Source organism: Quercus robur, chromosome 6, assembly GCF_932294415.1.
Source record: "Quercus robur chromosome 6, dhQueRobu3.1, whole genome shotgun sequence".
In the NCBI taxonomy this organism is placed as follows: Eukaryota; Viridiplantae; Streptophyta; class Magnoliopsida; order Fagales; family Fagaceae; genus Quercus; species Quercus robur.
This window is the reverse complement of record NC_065539.1, coordinates 50,037,419-50,063,665: the sequence shown is the minus strand read 5'-3', so window position 1 is coordinate 50,063,665 and position 26,247 is coordinate 50,037,419. Positions and strand designations below refer to the sequence as shown.

General features: G+C 34.2%; 3 protein-coding genes across 3 annotated transcripts; 1 reads left to right on the top strand and 2 right to left on the bottom strand.

Annotated features, from left to right (window-relative positions):
• The first annotated feature begins 18,539 nt into the window (after positions 1-18,539).
• LOC126689294 (protein SEMI-ROLLED LEAF 2-like) lies at positions 18,540-19,888 on the top strand. Its single transcript, XM_050384441.1, has 2 exons — positions 18,540-19,172; positions 19,278-19,888. Exons 1-2 carry the CDS (start codon positions 19,089-19,091, stop codon positions 19,488-19,490), a joined length of 297 nt encoding a protein of 98 aa, XP_050240398.1. The 5' UTR covers positions 18,540-19,088; the 3' UTR covers positions 19,491-19,888.
• Positions 19,889-20,014: 126 nt separating this feature from the next.
• On the bottom strand, positions 20,015-22,863 carry LOC126690333 (uncharacterized). The gene is made up of 5 exons (XM_050385441.1): positions 22,817-22,863; positions 21,438-21,808; positions 20,824-20,897; positions 20,677-20,736; positions 20,015-20,552 (listed from the first exon to the last, which is right to left on the bottom strand). Exons 1-5 carry the CDS (start codon positions 22,861-22,863, stop codon positions 20,466-20,468), a joined length of 639 nt encoding a protein of 212 aa, XP_050241398.1. The 3' UTR covers positions 20,015-20,465.
• A 1,781-nt stretch (positions 22,864-24,644) lies between these two features.
• LOC126690332 (uncharacterized) lies at positions 24,645-25,886 on the bottom strand. Its single transcript, XM_050385440.1, has 2 exons — positions 25,454-25,886; positions 24,645-24,970 (listed from the first exon to the last, which is right to left on the bottom strand). The coding sequence occupies exons 1-2, from the start codon at positions 25,884-25,886 to the stop codon at positions 24,645-24,647; spliced, it is 759 nt and encodes a 252-aa protein (XP_050241397.1).
• Between the last annotated feature and the right edge of the window lie 361 nt (positions 25,887-26,247).

Below are 26,247 nucleotides of genomic sequence, written 5' to 3'. Positions count from 1 at the left end.
TTAATCATGATTAATTAAATGGTCCTCATCGTCTATGCGTGAGGAGGAATATATATAGTTATATACCATAAGAACGAAACAAGAGGAAAGAGACGGAAGTATTGGGGAAATCGAGTGATATTGGGGGTGCACGTGTGGCCATTAATTAATCAGTGGGTGGGGTGGCAAGTGTATCCGTGTACGTGTCTATTAATTTTTGACTAAAAAAATTAAAATACTTAACTCTTTTTATTTATTTATTTTTATAACTTCCTAGTTATTGTTGGTTGTTTGTTACTAAATTAGTGTTAATTTTATGTGGGGCATTATGAAATTGAATAGTTGTGTTAATAAATTGGTGCTAATGTGGAATTTGTAGCCACTAGTATTTACAAATTTTATCATATAAATTTTATAAATTAATGTATCATCAATTATAAAAATAAAAAATAAAAATTGTAGTACTTTTAGCATTTTTCTTAATATTTACCAATATATATGCATTTTTAGCTAGGGAGTTAGGAATTCATTATTTAATTGTGAAATTGGATGCTATGGAAATTGTATTAGCTTTAAACAATGTTTCTTGTCCTAACATTCTTATCTGTGGCACTGTACATGACTGCAGGATTTTAGACCAATTAAGCTTTCCATAGGTGTGAAGTGAAGCACAGCTATCAGAGTATCAGGAAACCAACAAGTGTGATAATGCTTTAGCGAAGAGAGGCTTTTCCTTATTTTCAGATGTCATGTTATTTGAAGATCCCCTTCTGATGTACCCTTTTATTTTATTTTATCAGAGTTTGATAACTTTGAGCCTCAGTCAAGTCGTATTGTAAGAACTTAAGTTATTTATGCAAGCCATATTTACCAAAAAACTAAAAATTGGAGACTAGAAAGAGACTACAGTTCCATTATCACATTTAAAATCAAACTAACATCAACGGGACAAGCCCAATCACTAATCATTTGCATCCAATGACAGTATAATCACCAAAAATAATACTCAAACAACAATGTCTATTAAGTATTAGCAAAAGCAACCTATAAATGGCGCATCTCATGAATCTAAGTTTCGATATTCATCAATCCATCAGACAACATTCACCATGAAAATAATTGTGAGGAGGCATTCAGCACAACAATAGTTCAGACATAGAGGATTGAAAAAAAAAATTGTATGAGGTGAGGGCAGATTACTCATAACAGCAAGGGAAGAGTTTCTGGTCACTACTAGCAGCAAGATTCAGCCCAGAGGAGGCTGCATTTTATATCCGATCTATAGACTAGAGGGGTTACCCAACACTGAGTTTTGTATGCAATACACAACTATTGTTAGTGGTATAGACTATAGACCAAGCATTTAAGTGCATACTGGACCATCTTTGGTTTGTACACTACGAGCATAGCCCTTGGGATAACATTTCACATGATATTCACAAACATTTTCAAATGAAAACATTACAAAAACTAATAATAATAATAATAATAAAGTCATTAAAAAAAACTTTGATTACCCTAAGCCTAAGGAAAACTCACCATGAAGGCAATTTCGTCTGGTAATTAACTGACTTTAATTACCCTAAGGCGATTCCTAAATAAAATAATAATCACTCACAGGAAAATTCACCATAAAGGCAAAAATCTCCAGTACCCAGATGGATCTAACAATAAAAATACCCTCAAAATCTCAACAATTTAACATACCCAAACAACAATAACAAGAAGTCTTAATTGCAAAATGTTGGGGTCGGCTAAATTTAACATATTCAAAAGGGCCAAACCCAGCGAAGCCCCCAAAAAAGAGTTCTATAGTCTTTCACACGTCCAGAATCCCAAAACTCAAAACCCCTCTAAAAAATTCATCACATATCGACTAATACCATTAGTTACAAAAGAACCCAGACGCTAAAAACTCAGTTTACATATTTACTTCAAAAAAACTAAAGACAAAACAGAGCCCGAGAAAGCCAAACAACAGAAATTGAAAGTAGCCAAAAAAAAAAAAAGGAGACCTGCTGAGCTCGTAGTTAATCTGTGCCTTCTTGACCATGAGCAGAGGCTTATTGAGATTTTGAGTCAGAGCCATCGTACTTTATGTCTTGACAAAAATCTCACCATAGGGAAAATTAGAAAACCTTAAAAGGGCCGTACCATGAAGACTAAGAAAGTACTCACTTTTCTCTTCTTCTCTTTTTCCTGTTTCTGGACCTTCTCTTATTGTGGTCAGACCCAAATTACGAAAAACCACCCGGTTTAACACGCATTGGCATAATAAAATTTTGTTGATGAAAATGTAATTAAGGACGCCGCTTAACAAATACTATATTTATTATTATTAAAAAAAAAAAAAAAAGCAACATGGCGATGAAGCTTCCCTGTCAACTTTTGCCCACGTAAACCTCGTAGGCTTAAACACGAACCAATATTACTGAAGTGGAGAGAACATTTTTTTTTTTCCGTTTGCTGCGGATTAATTGCAACTATAACATAAAAACAATCATTTTGCAAGTGGCTAGAGCTATTTTATTTAGCATAAAAATTAAGTACATTATTTTAGATGCTGTTTTTTAAGTTTTTGTCTTACGATTTAATCATGTGACTACTTAACTAAATAATACATTTCTATTCCATTAGAAAAAATTCACATAACAGGATATTAAGATGGAAACCTAAGAAACAATATCTAAGTATTGTACTTAAGTCTTGCACTTTTATTTAATATTGCAATTCAGAATAAACATGATTACAAACTCCACAGATGACCAAATTGCTAGGCTAGCTAGCTCCATTATCTATTTTTCTTCAATGATGGTGGCAACTTGGTGAACCCTGAGCGGGTGGTCCAGGCACGTAAGTGCATGGATTAGGCGCAGAACGTGGAACCGGGGCTCGAACCTGAGAAACTGGCACCACTTTGGCTGTCTCAAGTTTATTTGACTTCATGACAGCACAAAGCCTGCTTGTAGTTTCAACAGGCTTGCTGTTGACAATGAACAATGTGAGTATCATGATCATCACCACTTTTACAATGGTGGAGACATTTTTCTCCCAAAACATGTTTTGCTCTCTCAAGAAGTGGTTTGATGGGTTTCTAATCAACCACAAGAGATATAGGATGTGTATTTTCAATGTATGTTTGGTGAATGAACAAGTGACTTAAATTTATAGTAGTAGAAAAAATTCAAGGGACGTCTATAGGTCAGGTATTACGTATGGTAAGGCGGTTCATATGCTAAAGTGGTTTTCTAAGTAATGGTGTTGGAGTTATCAAAAATTTTTTGGAAGCACTTGAAAAACAGTGCAAGTATAATTTGGCTCTGAGACGCATGGCATATAATTAATTAATTTGGAGTAATTATGCCAGTGGTCCAAATCTTAGTTCTTTAAATGGGACAATCTCAATCGTATCTTGTTCTCCCTTGCGGGCCAAACATAAACCGACATTTCAAGTCACTCCAATAAATGGATTGTGTGAAACTCAAAGGGAATTTAATTAGTAGGTCGTGTCCAAAACACATGCACATCCAGATCTATACCATGGCATCTTTTTGGTATATTACATTGATCACTATTGATGTCGTTACAAATGGCAAAAACTATTTTAATGCTTCCATTTTTGTGTGTCTATATATATATAGACATACATTTTTTTTTTTATGACATATTATTCATTTTATTGTTTATATTTTATTATGGTCTCAAAGTTATGTCTCACATTTTCTAATACAATATCAAAGATTTAAGATATATGTTTTTATCTTTTCTAAAACAAATATAGACTTACTTTTTTATCGTTTTTAATAAGTATCGGTGATGATCTCTTATGAGTTTGATATTGTTCATATCACAACATAGTATATATATATATATATATATATATTAAATCGATAATTACAACAACAAATAAAGAAAGATTTTAAGCCAATTAAAACGTGTTCATATGTTTTTCATGACACCCTAACAAATCATTTAAAAAAATATGTAATATAAATCAATGTATATTACATTGATCACTATTATCATTGATGTCATTGAACAAGTTTATTACATTGATCACTATTATCATTGATGTCATTAAACCAGTTTATGACATTGATCACTATTATCATTGATGTCATTGAACAAGTTTATTACATTGATCACTATTATCATTGATGTCATTGAACAAGTTTTGGTTATTTCCAATATATATTAGGAGTACATTTTTTATTTTCTTATCTAACCAATTGTAACCTTGCGTCAAAGATAACTCAAATTACGAAAAACCACCCAGCTTAACACACATTGACACAACAAAATTTTATGGACGAAAATGTAATTTCAAATGCTGCTTACGAAAGTCAATGTAAAGGAAGAGAAAGTGAGAAAAAACATCGTTAACTCCACCCCCCCCCCCCCCCAAAAAAAAAATAAATAAACATAAACATGGCGACACTAACCAATAATATTGCCTTTTATTATGTGAGAACCCATTTTTTTTCCTGTTTGCTACGATTAATTGCAAGTGGCTAGAGCCATTTTGCCTTTTACTTCTACTACACAACAATTTTATTTATTCTTGCAATATAGAGTTAATAAACGTGATAAAAAATTTAAGATTCAATATCAGCTTATACTAAAAACTTATTGAAATTAAGAACAGATATTATAGATTAAAACTCTTTATAAAAAAAAACGAGTTAATAACATGACAACACAGCTCCATAGATCCACAGATGACCAAATTGCTATTTAAGCTCCATGATCTTCAATGATGGCAACCGGAACAACAATTAACAAATCATGCATCCTGTATTGTAAGGCGGTTTATAAGAGTTAAGAAAAAAATTCATGCGACAATCACGTATTTAGTTCTCACTTGCAGGCTGCACAGAAACTAACATTTCAAGTGACTAACGTGTTGGACCTTTTCTTATTATATCTCTTTATTGCTTCTCCTGTGAATACATCTCCAAGAGTTAAAAATTTTAACCTACATATACAAAACTCAAATCAGAAAGAGACAAACTATTCAATTTGTGAATATAAAGTATTTAGTATTTTTAGTTTGGTAATCCCAATTTTCTAAACCCCACCTTAATTAATGCTTACCTAAACTCCCTTGTATTCAATGATTTTTGGTGTCATTGCAAATAGCCAAAACTTTTTCAATATATTAAACGTCCAAGAAACAATCTTTTGTCCTTGCTGTCTGTGCCTTTATTGGACAGGAAAACTCAGATCTTTGATGGTACTTCATGATCCATGAGGAGGAATATAACATAATTAAGAACGAAACAAGAGGAATGAGACGGAACAAACATAAGTGTGTGTTTTGGAAATCGTGTGAGAGGTGCACGTGTGGCCATTAATCAGTAAGAGGGGTGGCAGGTGAATGCATGTGTCTATTAATTTTTAACTGAAAAATTAAAATATATAACTTTTTTTTTTTACAGAAATGATACAAGGATATTAAAAAAAAGATTCACTTGTCTTTCAGCAAAAAAAAAAAAAATATATATATATATATATATATATTTTTTTTTTTTTTTTAAAAAGAAGAAGAAAGTACACCCCCTAAATCCTGGAAGTCGTAACATAAAGCCAGCACAGTAGCATGCAACCCCAGGAAGAAAGAAAAAAAATACAAATTATAGTAAAGAATACAAGTGGAAGCAGTTTCTTGTTGTTGTTGGTTATTTGTTACTAAATTGGCTATGTGGGGGCATTATGGAATTGAACAGCTAGTTGTGTTAATAAATTGGTGCTAATGTGGACTGTATAGGCACATACCAGTATTTACAAATTTTATTATATAAATTTTATAAATTGGTGTATCATAAATTATTTAAAAAAATTAAAAAAATTGTAGTAGTTTTAGCATTTTTCTTAACATTTTCCAATATATATGCATTTTTTAAAATAGAAAATTTGAGTCAATATGATTGTAAGACATGGAAATGATGAAACATTTAATGAATTAAATAAGTAATTTCAATAGAATAAACATTTGTTTTTATATCAGATGAAGTCTAATATCCTTACAAGTGAAGAAACTATTCGAATTGTAATTGAATCAATATAATTACTCAAATAGGATTGAACTCTGTAAATTATTTATTTAAAGATTTTTCAATTTTAATTTTTTTTAATTGAAAAGGAAATTGTTGTAAAATTTAGTACAAAATCAACTATAGATGATTTTTGTTATTTAAAAGAATGTTGAATTCTATTTTTAGATGACTAAGTTGAAATGTATTAAAAATGATTATTTGTTTCTTCTTTCTTTTGTTGATATTTACTTAACATTAAGGGTGAGTTTGGTTCAGCTTTTTGAAAAAGTGCATAATGAAAAAGTGGAGTTTTGTAAAAGTGCATAATGAAAAAAGTGGAGTTTCAAAAAGCTGAGTGTTTGGTAAAAGCTGTTAAAAAGTGCATAATGTAAAAGCTGAGTGTTTGGTAAAAACTGTTAAAAGTGGCTTTTTGAGGGATAAATGACCAAAAAGGACAATGTATATATAAGGGATATTTCAAACTTTTGTTTTTTTGTTTTTTTTTTTTTTTTTTGTGGATGTGAATTTATTTCATACTTATTATATAAATCATCTATTTAAATTGTAAATAATTTCCATCAACATGAAGCACAAAATAAAAATGTAAAAACATATAAAATACATATCAATAATCTAAGTTTAAATTGTACTACATAAAAATGTAAAAACATATAAAATACATATCAATAATCTAAGTTTAAATTGTACAACACAAAAATGTAAAATGCGGAAAAGAAAAGGAAGAGAAAAAGAAAAAAGACAGAGAGTAGAGAGACTTACGAAGGCAGAGCAAGGCAGAATCAGAGATGGGAGGCGTCAAAAATGCGAAGGGAGAGCAGAGATCAGAGATGAGGGGCGAACGTGAGTGTGGGTATTTCGGTCTTCCAACGTGCTGCAACGGTAATAATCAAAACGCGCTATGCGCGTTTTGATTTATGGACAGCTGATGATCCATAAACCAAGCGCGTTTTCCCTTCAGTATTTGTAAAAGTTGAAAACGCAACTTTTATAAAAAAGTTGCGTTTTTAACTTTACCAAACGCTGAAACGCTCTGGGCTTTTTTGAAAACGCCCGTTTTGGGCTAAAAGTGGATGCAAAAGTGGAACCAAACGGGCCATAAATATATGCTAGTTAGATTTCATGGAATTTTTATTTTTATTATTATTAAGGCTTTGGCCCCTTAAGTTTAGATCCTAGTTCCATCTCTACGTGGAGATGCGTACAGGAGAAACAAAATGAGACGAAATAAATACCATGCATTTAGTATTGAATATGAAATTTTGATTAAAAATTGCCACCCCTACTTGTAGTGTGGGTGTTTACTTGTTGGGTTTTATTATTTTCTTTGGTTAGTTTGTAACTTCTTGGGAGGAAGGGGGCAAAAATAATCATTTTCATACAAAGGGCTCAATTGTTAAAATGTTCATTAATTGTATATGCTATTACTATTTTTAAAATATTTTGGCCTCAGCCCCCCTAGGCCCTTTGTAGTTCCGTTCCTGTCTCCTTGAGTTATAAATTTTAACCTACATATACAAAACTCAAATCAGATTCTGTATAGATTGGATTATAGATAAACTATTTGTATATATAGTATAAAGAGAGTCATATAGGTTTTTGTTAACGCTTGGGGCAGGTATATCCGCGTGACAGAGTTGTAATGTCCTAAAATCATAGAGAAAGGACAAAGATTGTTTTGGCTATTTGCAACGACATCAAAACAAGCCCATCAGGTTATTGTCCCATATATTAATTTGAAGAACTAAGATTTATAGGTTAAATTTATTTGCTCCATCTATATATTCCGTGTCTCGTTCCTTTTGTTTCTCCTATGAATACATCTCCACGATTCAATTTTTAACCTACATGTACAAAACTCAAATAAGATTCTGTATATTGTATTATAAATAAAGTGATAAACTATTCAACTTGCATATATAATAGGGAAATGCTAATGGATGCCCTTAGAGTAGTAGTTAATAATCCATTTAAAGAAAGTTTTTATGGAAAAAAAAAATTGCAATTAATGTTTTGACAGCTTTTTCCATTTTCTATAAAAATTGTATCAAAACTTTCCTAAAATGGATTGTTAACCAATGGCCTAAGGATAACCATTAGCATGACTCTATATAATATAAGAGAGTCAAACAGGCTTTTGTTAACGTTTTGGGACAGTTTACACTGTCATGAGAGAGTTGTTATGTCCTAAGCCAGAGAGAAACATAATTTTTGTAATGACATGATCAATGTAATATTTGCTTGCGAGTGAACAATAATAGCGATTAATGTATTATATTTTTAGTTTTATTCATGTGTCATGTGGAAATTTTTGCTTTAAAGAAAATTTTAAACCTTTTTTTTTCCCGAAAGAAAAGAAACTTTTAAACCTTTAAACATTCGATTATCACATAGCCAAAAATTATCCCATAACACATGAATAAAACTAAAAATATACTTAGAAATTCAGCATAAGTGATCAATATAAATTGAGTTAATTTTTACATAAAACTTAAAAATCATTCACCTACTTAATTAATCTAATTAAGTAATGTATGACTTATCCAATTTTATATGAAATAAATCAATATATAAAACAAATTTACGATGTTAAAACATCTATAAAAAAAAAAAATTAAATTATGAATTTTTCTATAGTTTTAATTTTGTTATCTCTTGCATAATATGCAAAATTTTGTTCATCTTTTCCAGCAAAATAACAAAAGCATATATAACTATATACGAGTGTATTCATTTTGTGATATAGAATTATATAGTATCATCTTGGTCATAGGGTCTACCACTCCAAGAGAAGATTTATGGCTCCATCCCTAGTCGTGGCACACATCAATAGTGTTTTATGCTAACAATGTGCTATGCACATCCTTCTTAATTTGATTAGTGTGAGTATATCATATTAGTCACACCCTTCAGTTCTAGAACTCCTAGTAGTCCCATTTGTCAAGATAATTTGAGAAAGCTCAAAGTAAGACAGAAATCAATTATATTGAAGCCAGCATATTACTCAAGTTTGTGTGCTTACTGTTTTGACAATCCTCACCTCTGGCCTTACCTCCTTTATCTGCAATTCCATATACTAATTATCATATAAAACTATTACAAGGTACAAATTTCCCATAAAAAAATGGTAACAACTCCCAAAAAAAAAAATAATAACAATAATTCCATTCGTAACAACTCCCATAAAAAAACAATGGTAACAACAACAGCATCAATAATATCACTTACAACAAGTTACACATTTCCCGGGAATACCCAACTCAGTGTGACACCACATTATGTTTCCAACATGATTTCCGAATATGCAAAATATGTTTCATTTTTTCACTGGAGTACCATCATTCCTTGCATAGTATATGCATCTAAAATTTACCGCATGGCAGGGCAATCTGCCGAAGGCTTTGAGTGACACCATAGATGGACCAAACCCAAATTCGCCACTATCAAAAAAGTGAAATTCCAAGTTGGCCCAACTAATCACAGGGAAATTTTTATTTTTTTTAGAATCCTATAGGGGAAAATTGAGGCTCTGTTAATTTATTAAAGGAATGGAACATGTGTAGTCCTAGCCCAACTTTAAATAAGGAATGGGCTAAGGTTGACATAAAAAGGGCCCAAAGACTGGATTTCAGTGGAATCAATAGCCGTAGCAAATGAATGACACGTTTTCATACCCTTTTTCCACTTCAGAACTAGCTGCATTTGGACCGGGCTTTTATTTAGCTAATATAGTCAAGAGAAGCCCAGTTGAAAATTTCAATCTCATTTTTATATCGTTTTTGTTTTCCGCTAAATTTTATCTCGTTGGTGTCAAACTTTTATTGTTGATGCTGTGGTCACCTCAAAGAAATCAGAAGCGATGCCGTTTCGATGCTAGGCATGTAACGTAAGTCAATTGGTTAAAGGTTAAGACATTTGCGGACAGGGGCAGTGTACTGAAAAAAGATGGTAAAAAATAATTGAATATTTTAAGGAATTAATGGCGCAAATTTAAGGGCATTACATACACTTGTATGTGAAAGTTTGAATTTGTGTGAACACACAAGAGCTGTTTAAACCCTCAAATTAAAAGATTACGACTCGGTTAATTTTACTCCAACTTAAATTAAGTGCAGAATAAAGTAAATGCAAGCAGATAAATAATAAAACTATTCTAAGCCATATTCATTAAAACACAGTAGTAAAATGAAAGTTAAAAGAGTAGAGAAGAAGAATGCAAACACAATATAACACGCCGATGTGTTATCGAAGAGAAAACTGAAGAACTCAGTGAAAAACCTCTTCGCCGCCCTCCAAGCGGTAAATCGATCCACTAGACAATAATTTGGGATACATGAATAGCAAAAAACCCTTCAAGCCTAATCTACCCAATGCACCTAAGCCTTCCAAACTTCTACTCCAATAAGGTTTCTCAGAACCGTATCTTGTCTAGCTTTCTGGATCCTGCAATACGCCCGATTGCATCTGCCAAACTTTGGCTTCTTCCAATACTTTCCAGCAGCACCAAAACCTCACTTGACACTCAGAATGGGTATGGTAAGTGTTTGAGCTATCAACCTCTCAAGGATTTAGAAATTGAGAGGATGAAGTTGAGGAAAACCACAATGGATTGTGTAGAGAATTGTGGGGATAACAACCTCTCACTCTCAAGGGTTATGGCTAGGGTTTTCTCTCTGAAAGCAATCCTTACAATTTCTATAAGTAATGATGGTATATATAGTATGGGTAAAGAGTAAGAAAGTCACACTTAAAAATCCTTCAGGCAGAATATTTCGCGACTACCTTATGGGAAGGCCTTACCCACGAGACACTTGCGCTTGGCACGACTTTTCAGCTTCCAGTCATGTGCTTCTCACGTGGCTACTTCACGGGTTAGCTTCTCGCGAAATCCACGTGATCTTCAATTCAGCTTAAGTCTTCACTAATTTAATACTAAACCCAATACAATAAAATCTCACAAAATACAATAAACAAAATTAAAGCAATTACAATACTTTTTGTCATAGAATAAAGCCAATATAAAATATAGTTGTAAATCACAACTTTACAAATAGGGGTGTGTAGAAAACCCACCGACCCGCCAAACCCGACCCGCCAAGTTGGGTCGGTTTTTAAGGCTTGGTGGGTTGGGTTGAGTTACAAAATTTTTTTTTTTTCAGCGGGTCGGGTTGGGTTTGGGTCATAAAATTACAAACCCGCCAAATCCAACCTGACCCACCCATATTTAATATATATTTAAAATATATTATATATTTAATAATTTTTTTAAATCAGCTGTAGGGCACTTAAATATATTTAAATATATATTATATATTTAATAATTAAAAAAAAATCCAGCTATAGAGCAACATTTCCTCGATTCCTCCTACTAATACTAATTTAATATATATATATATATATATATAATATTATATAATTAATAATTTTTTTTAAATAACCAGTTCTTCCTTTCCTATATAAAAGTCAATTAGTTCACACAAATCCTAATAAATTACTATTGTTGTTTAGTCATAAGTGTTGTTTGCCTTTAAGGAGTTACATTGATACTAAGTTTTAAGTTTTTTTAATATATTAATATTAATATTTTTTTTTCTACTCAATTTAATAATAAAAAAAAAAAAATTGTCAAACCCATGGGTTCAACCCGACCCATGTGGGTTGGGTTTGGTTGAATTTTATTGACCCACCATAGTGGGTTGGGTCAAAAAATCCTCTCAACCCGACCCATGCACACCCTTATTTACAAACATAGTTGTAAATCACAACTTTACAGTATGTGTTGGGGGATTTCTTCTATCAAAAGTTTGGAGCTACAACAAAAAATTATTAGAATCTAAGGTGTAATTGGTCAATTATGTCTAATTGATTTTATTTTAATTAATAAAATTGTATTCGAACCAACTTTGAAGCCCATGAGGAGGGATGGAGGAAGTGAAAATATGATAGAAGAATATTAGAGATCACATAGTATTATAATCAGTGGCGGTTCTAGGAATTGTTTTTAGGATGGTTACTAAGAAACCTAAATTATACAAAATTTAATAAAGAGACAATTTGAATATATCAGTGTCACAAAAAAACACGCAAATACATGAAATATTTTAATTTTTTTGTACTAACAAAGAGAATAAGAAAAAAAAAAGACTAATAAAAGATAAAGTGCAAATTGAAAATGCTAATATGAGAATAATAAAGTGACTACAACAATTTCATAACAAATCTTATGTAACAAGTTGTTAGCCTGTTATTGGTGGGTAAAACATATCAATATTGAACCTGAATTAGAATCAATAATAGCTTACTATATAAGATTTATTATAAAATTATTGTGAAAATGTTGTGGATGTAGCATTACTCTTATATTTATTGAATTCAAATTCTTATGATTTTCAAGTAAAAGTGTTCAAATGTTTTATTAAGGTGGTCAAAATAGGTTAATTTAGTATATAATATACATTTTTAAAGTATATATATACAATTTTTTCAAGTCAAGGTGGTCAACATATTAATTTAAAATAATTATTTATATAACTTTTTTTTTGCATGTATAATTTTTTTTTTTTTTGACAAGTGAAGGTGGTCCTAGGACCACTCTCACATATAAGTAGAGCCACCAGTGATTATAATACCACAAGAATGAAGATAAAAGCATGTATGCCATGCACCCTGAATTTAGGGCTTGAAGGTGACAGAAAGCTTAGATCAAAGACACAACAGAGCTTGGTATCTTAGGGGGTATCTTGTGGGTTTAGTGCGGGAAGGTCATAGAGGCTAAGAAAGAAAACTAGACAATACTATTGAACTACGAGAATCTTAAGTGTGCAATAACATTTTTTTTTTCATCTGCTAACAAAATAAGATCTAATATGTGATACTATAACATAATACAAACACTTGGCAAGTAGAGATATTTTGCCTTTTTCTTACTACATAAGAATAAACTTGACTAGCAATTTTCCCCACAGGACCATAGCTAAATTAAGCTCCATATTCTTTTCCCAACATCAGATCTTTTGTTATCCTTATCTTATAGTACTGCTCTTTTTGGCAATGATTCTAAGTTTCAACATAGTGGGCATTTTGGGGGCATTTCAATTCTTTGAGTTTTTATTACAAATATTGTAATATGTCAACTTGATATATCCTATTGTCACCCTAATACTTCACCTGTATTTAATACCTAATTTTTCTTTACCATGCAATTTTTTTCTTTACCATACATTTCAAAAGAGGTATCTGACCTTTAAATTTACTTTGACACTTTGCTGGCCGATGTTACTGAAAAGAGAAGTCATTGTTAACAAGAGAAAATTTGTATGGAGAAATTTGTTTCAAACTTGTACAAAGATAAAGATTAAGAAAGAAGTGATGTTTAATTTATAACTACTATCAATGTTGTGACTATAGTTTAGTATAGGCAATTGGGTTTTGAAGGGGCGTGTATATAAGGTCAAAAAAAAGTCAAAATATTTTGTAACTACTATCCAAGAGACTAAACATTGTGTCTCTAATTTACTATAAACACAATGGTTCTGAAAAGTGAAAATATCACTAAAACTTCCACCAAACAAAAAGGCACAACTATTTGGTATTTTTAAATGTATACGTGGTATTAATTTATGTAACCACGTGGCGTAATAAGAGTGGACAACAAAAAGTTAAACGTTTTGCTTTTATATTGTAGGGTTATGTTAATAGGTGCCCTTAGAGCAATTGTTAATAAATCATATTAGGAAAGTTTTGACATTATTTTCATGGGAAATATAAAAAACTGTTAACAAAATTAATTACTTTTTCGTTTTCCCACAAAATGTTTCTAAAAATAGTTCTTAAACCAATACCCTTAGGCATTTTTTTAACATTTCCCTATATTATATATAGATATAGATAACAAAAAAGATGTTAACGATATTCCCATATAAAAATGATGTTGTACTAATCAAAATTTGATGTTAGGTATATTTCCATGTAAAAAATCGATGTTGTACTCATCAAAATAGGTGAGATGATAGCCCAAATTAAATTAATGAAGCCACTTTGCTTGAATTCTCAATCGATAATGTAATCATACTTGCCTACTATTTTGACCATCCTCACCACTAGAGCACTAGGCTCAGTGTGACGAAACAATATGTTTGTAGCATGATTTTCGAATATGCAAAAGGTAATTTGATATTTTCATTGTTGTACCGTATCATTCATAGCATGGCATGCGGGCCAAAATGGCCCATTAGCATTAATTTTTGAAATATTTAGCAACAGAGCACTGTTTCGGAAATAATTAGGGAAATACCACTTTTTCTGGTACTTGAGCATAGTGAGCTCGAGTACCATCTTTTCATTGGTCAAACATCTTCTCAAAAAAAAAAACGCCGCTATAGGGCCCGAAAACGTCACTATAGGGCTTAAAAACGCCACTATAGGGCCCCTGAACCTGTTATGGGGACTTATAAAAAAATTTTGCAGGAAAACGCCGCTATAGGGCCCAAAAACGTCACTATAGGGCTTAAAAAAACGCCACTATAGGGCCCCTTAACCAGTTATGGGGACTTATAAAAAAATTTTTGCAGGAAAACGCCGCTATAGGGCCCGAAAACGTCACTATAGGGCCCCTTAGGTATGGGGGCTTAAAAACGCCGCTATAGGGCCCGGAAACGTCACTATAGGGCTTAAAAACGCCACTATAGGACTCCTTGAATATGGGGCGACAGTGGATTAAAAAAACATGGTACTCGAGCTCACCAAGCTCGAGTACCAGAAAAAGTGGTATTTCCCTAATTATTTCCGAAACAGTGCTCTGTTGCTAAATATTTCAAAAATTAATGCTAATGGGCCATTTTGGCCTGGCATGCGTCTAAAAAGACTGTATTGGCAGGGCAATCGGCCCAAAGGCTTAAGTGACATTGCAGATTGACCAAACCCAAATTAATTCGCCACTATCAAAAAAGTTTTTGTAGTACCATTTCATCTCAGATATGAATCCTCTGCATATATAGAACTTGCCGATATTTGTTTTTTGCTTCTCAAGGTCATAAATTGATGCTAGAGAAATTATTGGACCGACTTGAATGTCGAATCCTAAAGTGGAATTCCCAGTAGGCCAAACTAATCACACAGAAAAATTGAGGCTTTGTTAATTTATTAAAGTTATAGAACATGCGTAGTCCTAGCCCAACTCTAAATGAGAACTGGCTTATTTGGACCGGGCTTTTAAGTAGCTAATATAGTCTAAGCCCAGGGGAAAACTTTAATCGGGCCTGCTACTAGAGGTTCTTCCTCAATTACATTCATCCCGGGCCCACAATAGATCACTGGTTCATTTTTCTATTGTTTTTGTTTTTTGTTTTCCTCTCAATTTTATCCCGTTGGCGTCAAACTTTTATTGTCGATGTTGTGTTCACCTCAAACAAGTCAAAAGCCATGCCGTTTCAATGCTAAGCATGTAATGTAAGTCAATGGTTAGGACATTTGTGCACAGGGGCAGTACGTAGTGTACTGAAAATAGATGGAAAAAAAATAATTGAATATTTTAAGGAGTTAATGGTGCAAATTTAAGGGCATTATATACACTTGTATGTGTTGGGGGATTTCTTCTTTCAAAAGTTTGGATTCGCAACCAAAAATCATCAGGATTTGAGGTGTAATTGATTACTTATGTCTAATTAATTTTATTTTAATTAATAAAGTTGAATATTCGAACCAACTTTGAAGCCCATTAGGAGGGATGGAGGAAGTGAAAATATGATACAAATCCCTCAGTCTAGCTAGGAAATATGCTAAATACCTGCACTCCCAATGCTCCCTTCTCTCTTTTTTTGGTTGTAACAAACCATTCCCAAATGCAAACTATTTATGGTAGCTGTGATCCCACTGCTCTACCTAACATCAACCAGAATCCGGACTATTCACACGGTGAGTTCCATTAGATCACTCAGTTGAAGCATTATTCTTGGCAAATGTTATCTTATATGCTCTCTCTCTCAAGGACACAAATATGCATGCCCATATTTTATGTTTAGCTTATTCCCTCATGAAACTAAATTCTTCGGTGATCTAAATGATCCAAGGCCCAAACCAATAGAAACAACATTGAAGAGAGGTGTTTGAGTCTGAGATGAGAAAGAGTAGAGAACAGAATGGGAGAATAAAGTAACGGTGATAAACAGAGCTAGGGACCAAATTATCTTTAAGGACTAAGTTTGTTAATTTTTAAAAATCTTGCACCTAGTTCGTATTAATCCAAATCTCAGGATAGTTTATTGGAATTTACCCTTATAATTAAAGGAAAAAAAAAAATAGAAAAAGAAAAAGAAGAGCATTCCAAGACACTGAGTCATTCATCACATGTAAAACCTGGCCTCAGGGTAGCTGAGTCCCAGACTCCCAGCAGAAGTGAAACACTTCCATTAAACAAGGTTCCTAATATTCCACCGACAAATTTAGCTAAAGGTTTGGCCACAATTCCTATTCGAGCTCCACCAATATGTCATCGTCTACTCATAAATAGAAAGTGAAATATTTTCATGTTTCCTTTGATACATGCATGCAATTTGTATGGTCAATCCCAATGCGTATATTAATTTAGGAAAATGCTAACAAGTGCCATTAGGTAATAGTTAACAATTTATTTTAAAAAAATTTTAACACAACTTTTATGAGAAATTAAAAAAATTGTCAAAATATTAATTTTTTTTCCCATAAAATATATTTTTAAAAAATTGTTAACCAATACCCTAAAGGCATTCGTTAGCATTTTACTTACGAGTAAACATTCGGTCAGGCTGTGGCGTAAAACCAGTGTTTTACGCCAGCTAATAGGAGGCTGCCACGTCATCTCCTGCTTGCCCGAACTCTCTCCTCTGTTATTTTTCTCTCACTCTCTCACTTCCACCAGGGGTTTTTCTCTCTCTGCCTCCCTCTCCCTGACGCTCCTCTCAACCCCAACTGTGCCTCCAGCACAGCCATTGCTCCGCCTCGCCAATTTTGACAAGAGCGGGCTTGGTCTATCGGATTACCCTGAAACCCACAAATCTCTTTCCCCACTACCGCCCACACTATTCTCTGAAACCCACACTATGCTCTGAATTCTTCTAAAAGCAGTAGATGGTGTCAATCAACTGCTTGTTGTTTGTCTCTGTTGAAGTCCGACTGTTCTTGGAGTGGTTCTTGAACACGCTACTCCGGCTATTCCAGCCAACTATTTCCCTAAGGTAGTTATTCTGAAATTCATTGTCAAAGAATCTATTTAGCGGCTTTGTGTGTGTGTTTTTGGTAATGGGAAATGTAATGGTTGCAGAATTATGCTTATTATTAGTTCTAAGTCTGGAATTTTATGAGTTTTAATTAAAATTCAGTTTTTATATTGCCTGCATTTTTTGTCTATTGTATCAAAATGCTTAAATCCTTGTAATTTGTATTCAAAGGGTTATTATTAGTCCTAATGATGAAAGTTAAAACCTTTGAACAAAAATCCAGTTGGAGTTTTGTAGTTTCAAACCGCCAGATCTGTCTCTACAGTGCTAGAGTACGTGTAGTTCTTGTTTTCTCTATGCTTTTCACTCCAATGGGTCTTCTAGGTTTTGCTAAAGATAAGATTTTTTTTTGATCAGTTTTTATTTGGGCTTTTCTAGTTGGGTTTTTAAACTAGGAAAGTTATGAATTTTCTCTGTTAAGTGCTTCACATTTGGTTCTGGGTGCTTCTAAAAAGACTTTTAGCTTGTGTAACTTTGGAATATGTATGATTCATGTTTGTTCTCATGTTCTTGTGTAGCTTCAGATGTTTTGGTTAATTCATTTATTTTGTGCTGGTGATTTTACCTCTCTTTTCTTCATTCTTGTTTTGGCCTTTTTTGGGGGTTTACAATTTATATCTCTGGAAATGAGTAGCTCAATGTTTGTCCTTTACAGCCCCAATGGCTGCGAACTTCATTTGTTTTTTGCTTTTCTTGTTGGGTTGTTTCCTTTTTCTCTTTTTTGTTAATAAAAAAGAAAACTTGCAGTTTCTGGGAATGTGCTAATTTATCTTTGTTTTGTGTTCCACTAAGCTTTTCTGCTGGACTAGTGGGTTAATCTTTGCTGTGCTTTGTTTTGGTAACATTTTTATCTATTTTGCTTGGGGTTTTTGACTATGTTTTTCCTTATGTTTTTGTTTGTCTTAAAAAAAATTGTAGGAAAATGGGGTTAATCTCCAGAAAGATTTTCCCAGCATGTGTGTTTGTTGTCCTGCTTTGAGATCAAGCTCTCGACAACCCGTTAAGCGATACAAAAAATTGCTTGCAGAAATCTTTCTAAAGTCTCTTGTGAGTATCTTTTTCTGATCTGTTGCTTAAATGTGTTAATTTTTTAGTATTCCTATGGTTTAATTTCTGATAGTGTAATATAAGCCTATAAGGTGCTATGTCTATGGTGTGGTTGAGCTTACAGACATCCAAGGTAGCTAAGCCTTGATTAAGATTAAATCTAACTAGTGGTTGTCAATGTGACTATTAGATTTTGTAGTACTAGTGTCACTGTGGCTTATGCTCTTATTTAACAAAAGTTAGTTGTAGTGCCATTATATTCCCATGACTAGGACAATATGCTTCCTTCTTTGAAGCAAAGATTATGCATGTCTTTTTCGCGTATCACCCTTGGAATGGCTTTTCTTTAAAGAAAAGCTGGCCTTGACCTTCGCTACCATTTGTTTGTTTTGGAATGCTAGCCCTCTGATTGGATCATTGGATCTCGGAATAGGATCTGAAACTGGTTAATATGCTTAAGAATGATGCTAGTCTTTGAAGCAAATATGTGCGTTGTCTCATCCTTGAGTGACATAAATGTGTCTATATTTTGTCTTTCATTATCCTTCTTTCCACAAGTTTTTCCTTTTTTGTTTGGTCAAAGAAAGCTTGAGTCTTTAGTCCTACTCTATCTTAGTTATATAGGAAATTAAATTGAGTTTAAGTATTATGAGTTTGATACTTAGCTACTCGAAGTGTTTCTTAATAGATCTTTTGCCTGGAAATTTAGTCTATTTTACTATTTCCACCTATCAATAACTAGAAAAATGAACAAAATATGTGGCAAGATGGCCCTCCAAATGAAAGAAAAATTGTTACGTTATGTGAATATGCTGTAAAAAACCTGGTTCGGATCCCAAAGGTATGGTCTCTAAATTTGTTGTTCTACTTGTGTCTCCCAATAAAAGTGACTTTCATTGAAATTAGTGAGCCCAGTGCTGAATATTTTTGGTACTTTTTTAAACAGATTGCGAAGTATCTTGAAGAAAGGTGCTACAAAGAACTGCGAGTTGAGCACATCAAGTTCATCAATATTGTGTGGGAAAGGTTTACGAGACTGGCAGCCGAGGCAAAAGCAGCCAAAATTGAGAGGAACAATGCACGACAAATGGAAACAGAAGCATTAGAGCGGGAACGGATAGCCAAGCGCAGATCTGAGAAGTATAGAGTCGCAGCCTGAATTGCTGAGGAGAAAGTGCACAAGTTTAGGATTGCTTTGATTACGTCTTGGGTTATGATTGGGTTGTATTTTGTTGTTCTCGCATAAGTTCTACCATTAAGAAGTATTGTAGAAATATATTTTTCTTTTGGATACATAAACTTCAACATTTACCTTTAGCAGCCACTTGTATGATTCAAAAATTGTTTTGAATGGAAGATTTTGCTTAGGTATTATCTTATTCATTACACTTCGGCCTCAACTTGCATCCTTACAGAATTTGTGAATGCAAGTTTTAGGTTCCTATTGAGGGAAATAAATCATTGCCCATGACTATGTATTTAATTAGGGCTCTTGTTCTAATAGCCTTGTAATCAAAGTATACATTTCAATAAAGTTTTGTTCATTATTGGATAAAACTCTTGCATCAATTCATGACTGTATGGGCAACATCAAAATTGTTCAATTTGAAACATTACAAGAAATTAGAAATATAAAGGCACACAATCAATTACAGTTTAGTAGTAAAACTAATATATAAAAAATAAATAAAAACTAAATTTTATTACATTCTTCTTGGTTTGTACTCTAAATCCTTGTAAAAGTTTTTGTAAATGAACAATGAAACTACTCTAGGAGTCAAAATTATAAAATACATTCAATGTTTCAATGATACTTAAAATTAGCCTATTGACAACAAGATAGGGCTTCAATACATCATGGAATGCTTGTAACAGGTTCTACTTTGAAAAAATTCAGTTACAACCGAGAAGGCCATCTTTGATAGAGCTACTATTTTCCTGGCAGAGCACCAAAACTTCATATTCTTAGCAGTTTTTATGTCAAGATTTATTCTTGCATTCCAGATTAGACGTAGTGGCCCATTGTTCTAGCTCCATTTTTGACAGTTTCTCCACCATCTGACCAAAAAGATGGAAAAAAAACAAGCACTCCATTGCTGCATTAGCCTAAGTTGAGTTCAAGATACATGGTGCTTCAATTGATCATGGAATGTTTCAAAAGCATTGCCATCAAGTGCAAAACTGACAACACCTCATACCAAGCATTAGACATGCCGGTTTCCTACAAAAGTATTGATCCATATAAAAACATCAATTCCACTAAACGAAGGAGGGATGTAATGACAACTAGAAATCAAAGGCAGAACAGAAATTTGAAAATTGATAGATTAGTCCTATACTCCCACCTCCGCGTCATCCTCCTGATTTGCCCATACAAATTGTACCTTGTATTGTAGATGGCTTCCTGCAAATAACAGATAAGCGCCACTATTATGAATTATCCAAAATAGTTAAAACATTCAAATCATAGTGGCACTAATACACGCTTTTCCATCTTTAACTAGTCCTAAAAGAACAGGCAAGTAATCTTCCAGAGCCCGCTGAAGATCAGCTAAGGTTGAACCTCCTACAAACAACAAAATTATCCAATGTTTCAATAAGTGAGGTCTCACAATTAGTAAAGCAATATCAAGTTTTTTCTATAACGATACGAGTTCTCAGAGCAGATAGGCACTCCACTAAATTCTTGGACAAGTGATCACCCAATGAGTGGGAGAAATCAACAGGTTTAGGAATCCAAAAACCAGGAACATACACAGAAACATCCCAATATTCCCTGTCCTCCTCAAACATCCACAGGTTTGATAAACCCATAAACCCAGAAAAACCCATCAATAATGTTTTCTCTTCTCAAAATCACACCCAGCAATAACAATTCAAAGACTAATAATATTAGCACAAAACCCAAAATTAGCACAAAACCTCAAGCTATTAGTAATGAGCAATATTAGCACAAAACTAGCAATACCCAGAACCCTTAAACTCCAATTCCAAAACCCAAAATCCCAAACACAACTGTACTGAACCCATAAACCCAGAAAACAGAAAAACCCATCAATAATTCGAAATCCAAATTGAGGAAAAGGGAAAATCATGAAAAACAAACCTTTGCATCGTGGCTCACGGTGGCTCCGGTTTGTTTCCAAGCTCCATGCACAGCTCCGGCGAACTCTGTGGCAGTGAGCTCCAGTGTGTGGTGTGGTGGAGGTTTGGGCAAGCAAAGGACGGTACAGCCCCAGAGGAGGAAGCAGAGGGCACGGAGAGAACTCTTTCTTCTTCTCCTCGTTCTGCTCCGGCGATCTGTGGGGCGGTGGTGGAGGTTCGGCGTGAAGGAAGCGGAGGAATGGCGTGAAGGAAGCAGAGGAAGCTGTGAGCGTGAACTCTTTTTTATTTTTGAGTTCATATTGTTTCTTTAAGTGAACTCTGATGTGGCAAACATCTATTGGCTGGCGTAAAACACTGGTTTTACGCCACAGCCTGATAGAATGTTTTCTCTTTACTTAATACCATCGTTCATAGTATAATACATGCGTCTAAAATTTAGGCCGAAGGCTTTTAGTGATACTATAGATTGACCAAACCCAAATTCGCCACTATTAAAAAAGTGAAATTCCCAGTTGGCCCAACTAATCACATAGAAAAATTGAGGACTTGTTAATTTATTAAAGGTGTAGAACATTTGTAGTCCTAGCCCAACTTTAAATAAGGAATGGGCTAAGGTTGATATAAAAATGGCCCAAAGACTGTGGATTTCAGTAGAATCAGTAACCGTAGCAAATGAAAGACACGTTTTCATACCCTTTTTCCCCTTCAGAACTAGTTTCATTGGACTGAGCTTTTAAGTAGCTAATAATATAGTCAAAGCCCAGTTGGAAATTTCAATCTTACTTTTCTATCGATTTAGTATGTGTTTAGGATCTACGATTTGACCCATGTTTTGCATTTATGTTTCGAAAATGCTTGGCACGCTATACGCTGAGGAAACGCAAGCTGAAAGCTGAGGAAACGCAAGCTGAAAAGAGCTCAAATGCAAGTAGTACGCACCGTTTCATTAATCCAAACACGTGTTTTAGTACTGTTCTTGGACACCAATCTCATAGAGACGCACCGTTTCATTAAAATGGTCAAGGCTCTTGCGCTGTTCATGCTAGTTTGCAAGTTATGTGAACAACGGTGTGCTCAACTCTGATGAAAATACTACGCAGCTTTGTTCATTGCACAAGCATTAGTTGGAGAATTTTGAGATCAAAATGGTGCGCAACTCTCAACGGCTCTTTTCATTCTCTTCTTCTGGGATCTTTTCTCTCAACCACCATGGCAGAATGCCTTCAAGGCTCTTCAATGAGAAGTCCGAATCATCTTCAATGAGTTGCACCTACCCAACAACCACAAAACCATCAAAACAGAGCACACACGGTACAAGCAAACCCATTACGCGGAACTCTCTGAAAAGATCCCCTCTGTTCTTCATCAGTAGTAGCTCACCTTTTCTCTGCTTGGGACATCATTGCCGCCACTGTGGGTCTCTGCATTCACCAGTAAGTTGTGTCTAACTTCTCATGCTCTCTGATCTGTTGGTGTATTAATGTATTATTTTCCATGAAGCTTCATCAATCTGTGGTTTTTTGTGTTCAACGTTTGTGTGTGGTTCTTTACAATTTTCCATGACACTAGTATGTGGATTTCTTGATCCTTTGTGTAATACCATTGTGTCTCTTCCTACCTATGTTGTATTTGGATATATGTGAGTTTACTTTTCATTTTTCATGTGGGCATCCTAATTGAAAAATGATATGCACATGAGCTGTTTGTTGAAATGCCTCAATGAGTATAGAAGGAAGTTGTAACAAAAATGGTTAAGAAGAAATCGAAAGACGATGGTAGTAATGATCCGAGAGCTGACTGGAAAGAACCTAAGGAACTACAAGCTTTTTGTGAGTTCTGTGCTGCTCAAGTTATAGACAGCAAGAGGAAAGGAGGATTTTTGACCAAAACTGGGGTTGATGCAGTGATTGAGCAGTTGGGTGCCATGGGAAAAGTGGTGACTCACCTGTAGATTAAAAACAAATGGAATCATCTGAAAAAAGGGTGGAAGTAGTATAACGAGTGTTTTGACAATGACACTGGGTTGGGTTATGATGCTAGAACTGGGGATGTTTGAGGCCAGTGATGAGTGGTGGACCCGAAAGATTGCGGTTAGTTCACTTTACATAATTGTGAAAATCTTTACTGTCTACAACTTTATATTATTGTGTTCTAATTACTGGTTGTTCATATGTAGGCATGTCCTAATGCAAAAACCTTTAAAAATAAAGGTTTGCCGAATTGTGACTTCCTGAACATCATGTTTGGAGGCACGGTTGCATCGGGGAAAAATGCGTTTTGCATGAGCGGTCAAATACCAAAGGAAACCACCGAAGGGTCTGGGGACTCCGTTGATAGCACGAACTTTGTTGACCCCCAATGTGAACCCTTTGTGAATGTTGACGCAATGGAGGTTGAAGGTCCATTATCATCGAGGGCAAGACTGGCAGTGACTAAGGGGAAAGACTTGGCAACCAGTGTCCACCTTTTCAAGCCAATTTGCAAGAAATCAAGAAAAAAGCGTTCAATTGCGCAAGAGATGTCCGACTCTTTGAAGAGCATCTCAGATGTTATTGTTGAGAGTAGAAGTGTAAGTACACGTATGGATATTGCTTCCACAGCAACTAGTCAGGTTAAAGCAATTCTGGACATGGTGTTGAGTCTTCCTTGGGTGCACTCGGGTCATTACCTTCATCTGTTCAGCACCTTCTACTTCATGGAAAAAGAGTGGGGTAGGCACATGTGTGCGGCACTTGGCGATGACAAGGACGTCCAACTGAAGTGGCTAGAAAAAGAGTACCAAAGGCACCTTGAATTTCATTTTTAGTGAAGGAAAGGGGATTGTCTCGATAGGAACACAGGCTTGGTGTAGTAATTGGATTTTCAGTGTTGTACTTGTTGCACTATTTTTTTTTTTTTTTTTTATTGGTAGAAACTAAAGCTTACCATGAGTTTCACATGTAATGAATATATAAAAATGCATAAATCAAAGGTATTACAATCAAGTTTTTAAAGCCCTCAGTTCTGCTTACTAACAATACAATAATAAATGGTATTACATTATTGAAGTTTGTGAACCATCAGTTAAAGTTCCCACAAAATAATTTCCATAATGTTAATGGTATTTTCAACCACACTAACTTGCTTCAGCTCCAAAAATAATGGTCACCATAATCAGTTATCGTCTGCACATATCGATGTTGTGATATTGTCATGAACCTGTTTCATCTCAGGTTCGTCCAACATTGAGATTGCATGTGCCATTGTAATGACCTCTCTCACTATGTCCAGATGTGCCCCCTGTAGATCTGGAACGTTCAACGTCATTATTTATCTCATGTGCTCTAACGAAATTGCGAATAACCATTGTAGCAACAATGATGCGACCTTGAGTGCGTATACAAAAGGCTGACATATTTCTCAAAATTTTCCATTTACTCTTCCAAACTCCAAAAGTTCGTTCTATGACCGAACGGAATGATGAATGGAGATAATTAAATGGTGTAAGGAACCCTTTCCTCATAGGGTACTCTGAATCAACCAGATAATACTTTCCTACAAATGAACACGTTTATTACATTAAGATTTTCACTATATTAATGCATACTTTAATACTGTAATTAAACTGCATATTTACAAGCCAGCTGGAGCTTTTAGGAAGTTGTAACTCTCATTATTGAGGCAACTTAAAAAAATCCTCGTGTCATGCACTGACCCTTCCCATTCAACACATGCGAATGTAAACTTCATGTCAAAGTCACATGCACACATGCAATTTGTTGTGGTGATCCCCTTCCTACCATAGTACGGGTGTTGTTCATCAACTGGTATGACCACGGGGACGTGGACTCCATCAATCGCACCAATGCAACCCTAACCGTTGCCACAAAAATACCATGTGAAATGAAATACGTGATATTGGAAAATAAAGATAATTTGAATAAAATCAAGTCAAGATACCAAATTCACAAAGTACCTTGAAATGTGGCTAATATCGATATGAATGCTGAATATGTTCTGGCACGTCCCGAAATGTACGATCAGCAAGCTTGATAATGTCCGCTGCCATAACGTTGGCTAACAATGTAACTACCGTAGCCACGTGTCGATGCACTGTCTCACCCGAGTGCTGAAATCTATCTTGCACCATTTTGTTACCCTCAGCATGACCAAGTACCACCAATGTCATTGCCAGAGACTCTTCCAAACAAACTCTTCTGATACCGTTATATCCATACTGGCGCAGTGTATTACACAATTGTCCAAACACATGGCTTGACATTCTAAACTGTCTTCGACATTTCTTCTCATTTCCAGTTAATATGTACTGTATCCATTCATACCTTGTTTGTATATTCGTATGCAATTTGCTTTGGTCATATAGGTCTCCACGTAAGCTAGATATGCACACACGGCTAGATATGCTACGAGTACAATGTTGTCGCTCAGGTAGAAGTTTGCGTCCTTGCATATGTTACCGACTTTAATTGCATGTACAAATACGAATGTGATACTATAATATGTAGGCTAAAAACAAATTGTTACATTTTATTGAATATTAGTATTAGGCTCAAACTATGATGATACCAATAAATTAATAATCCTAAGCATATGCTTTCACTATTTCATCCAAGATTTCTAAAAATTGTAGATTCACATCTAGAGGGGAAAGTATAGAAACTCACTGTTGGAAATCAAATGAGTCGTTTAGGTAGAAGTCTGCGTCCCTGCATATGTTACCGACTTTAATTGCATGTACAAATACGAATGTGATACTATAATATGTAGGCTAAAAACAAATTGTTACATTTTATTGAATATTAGTATTAGGC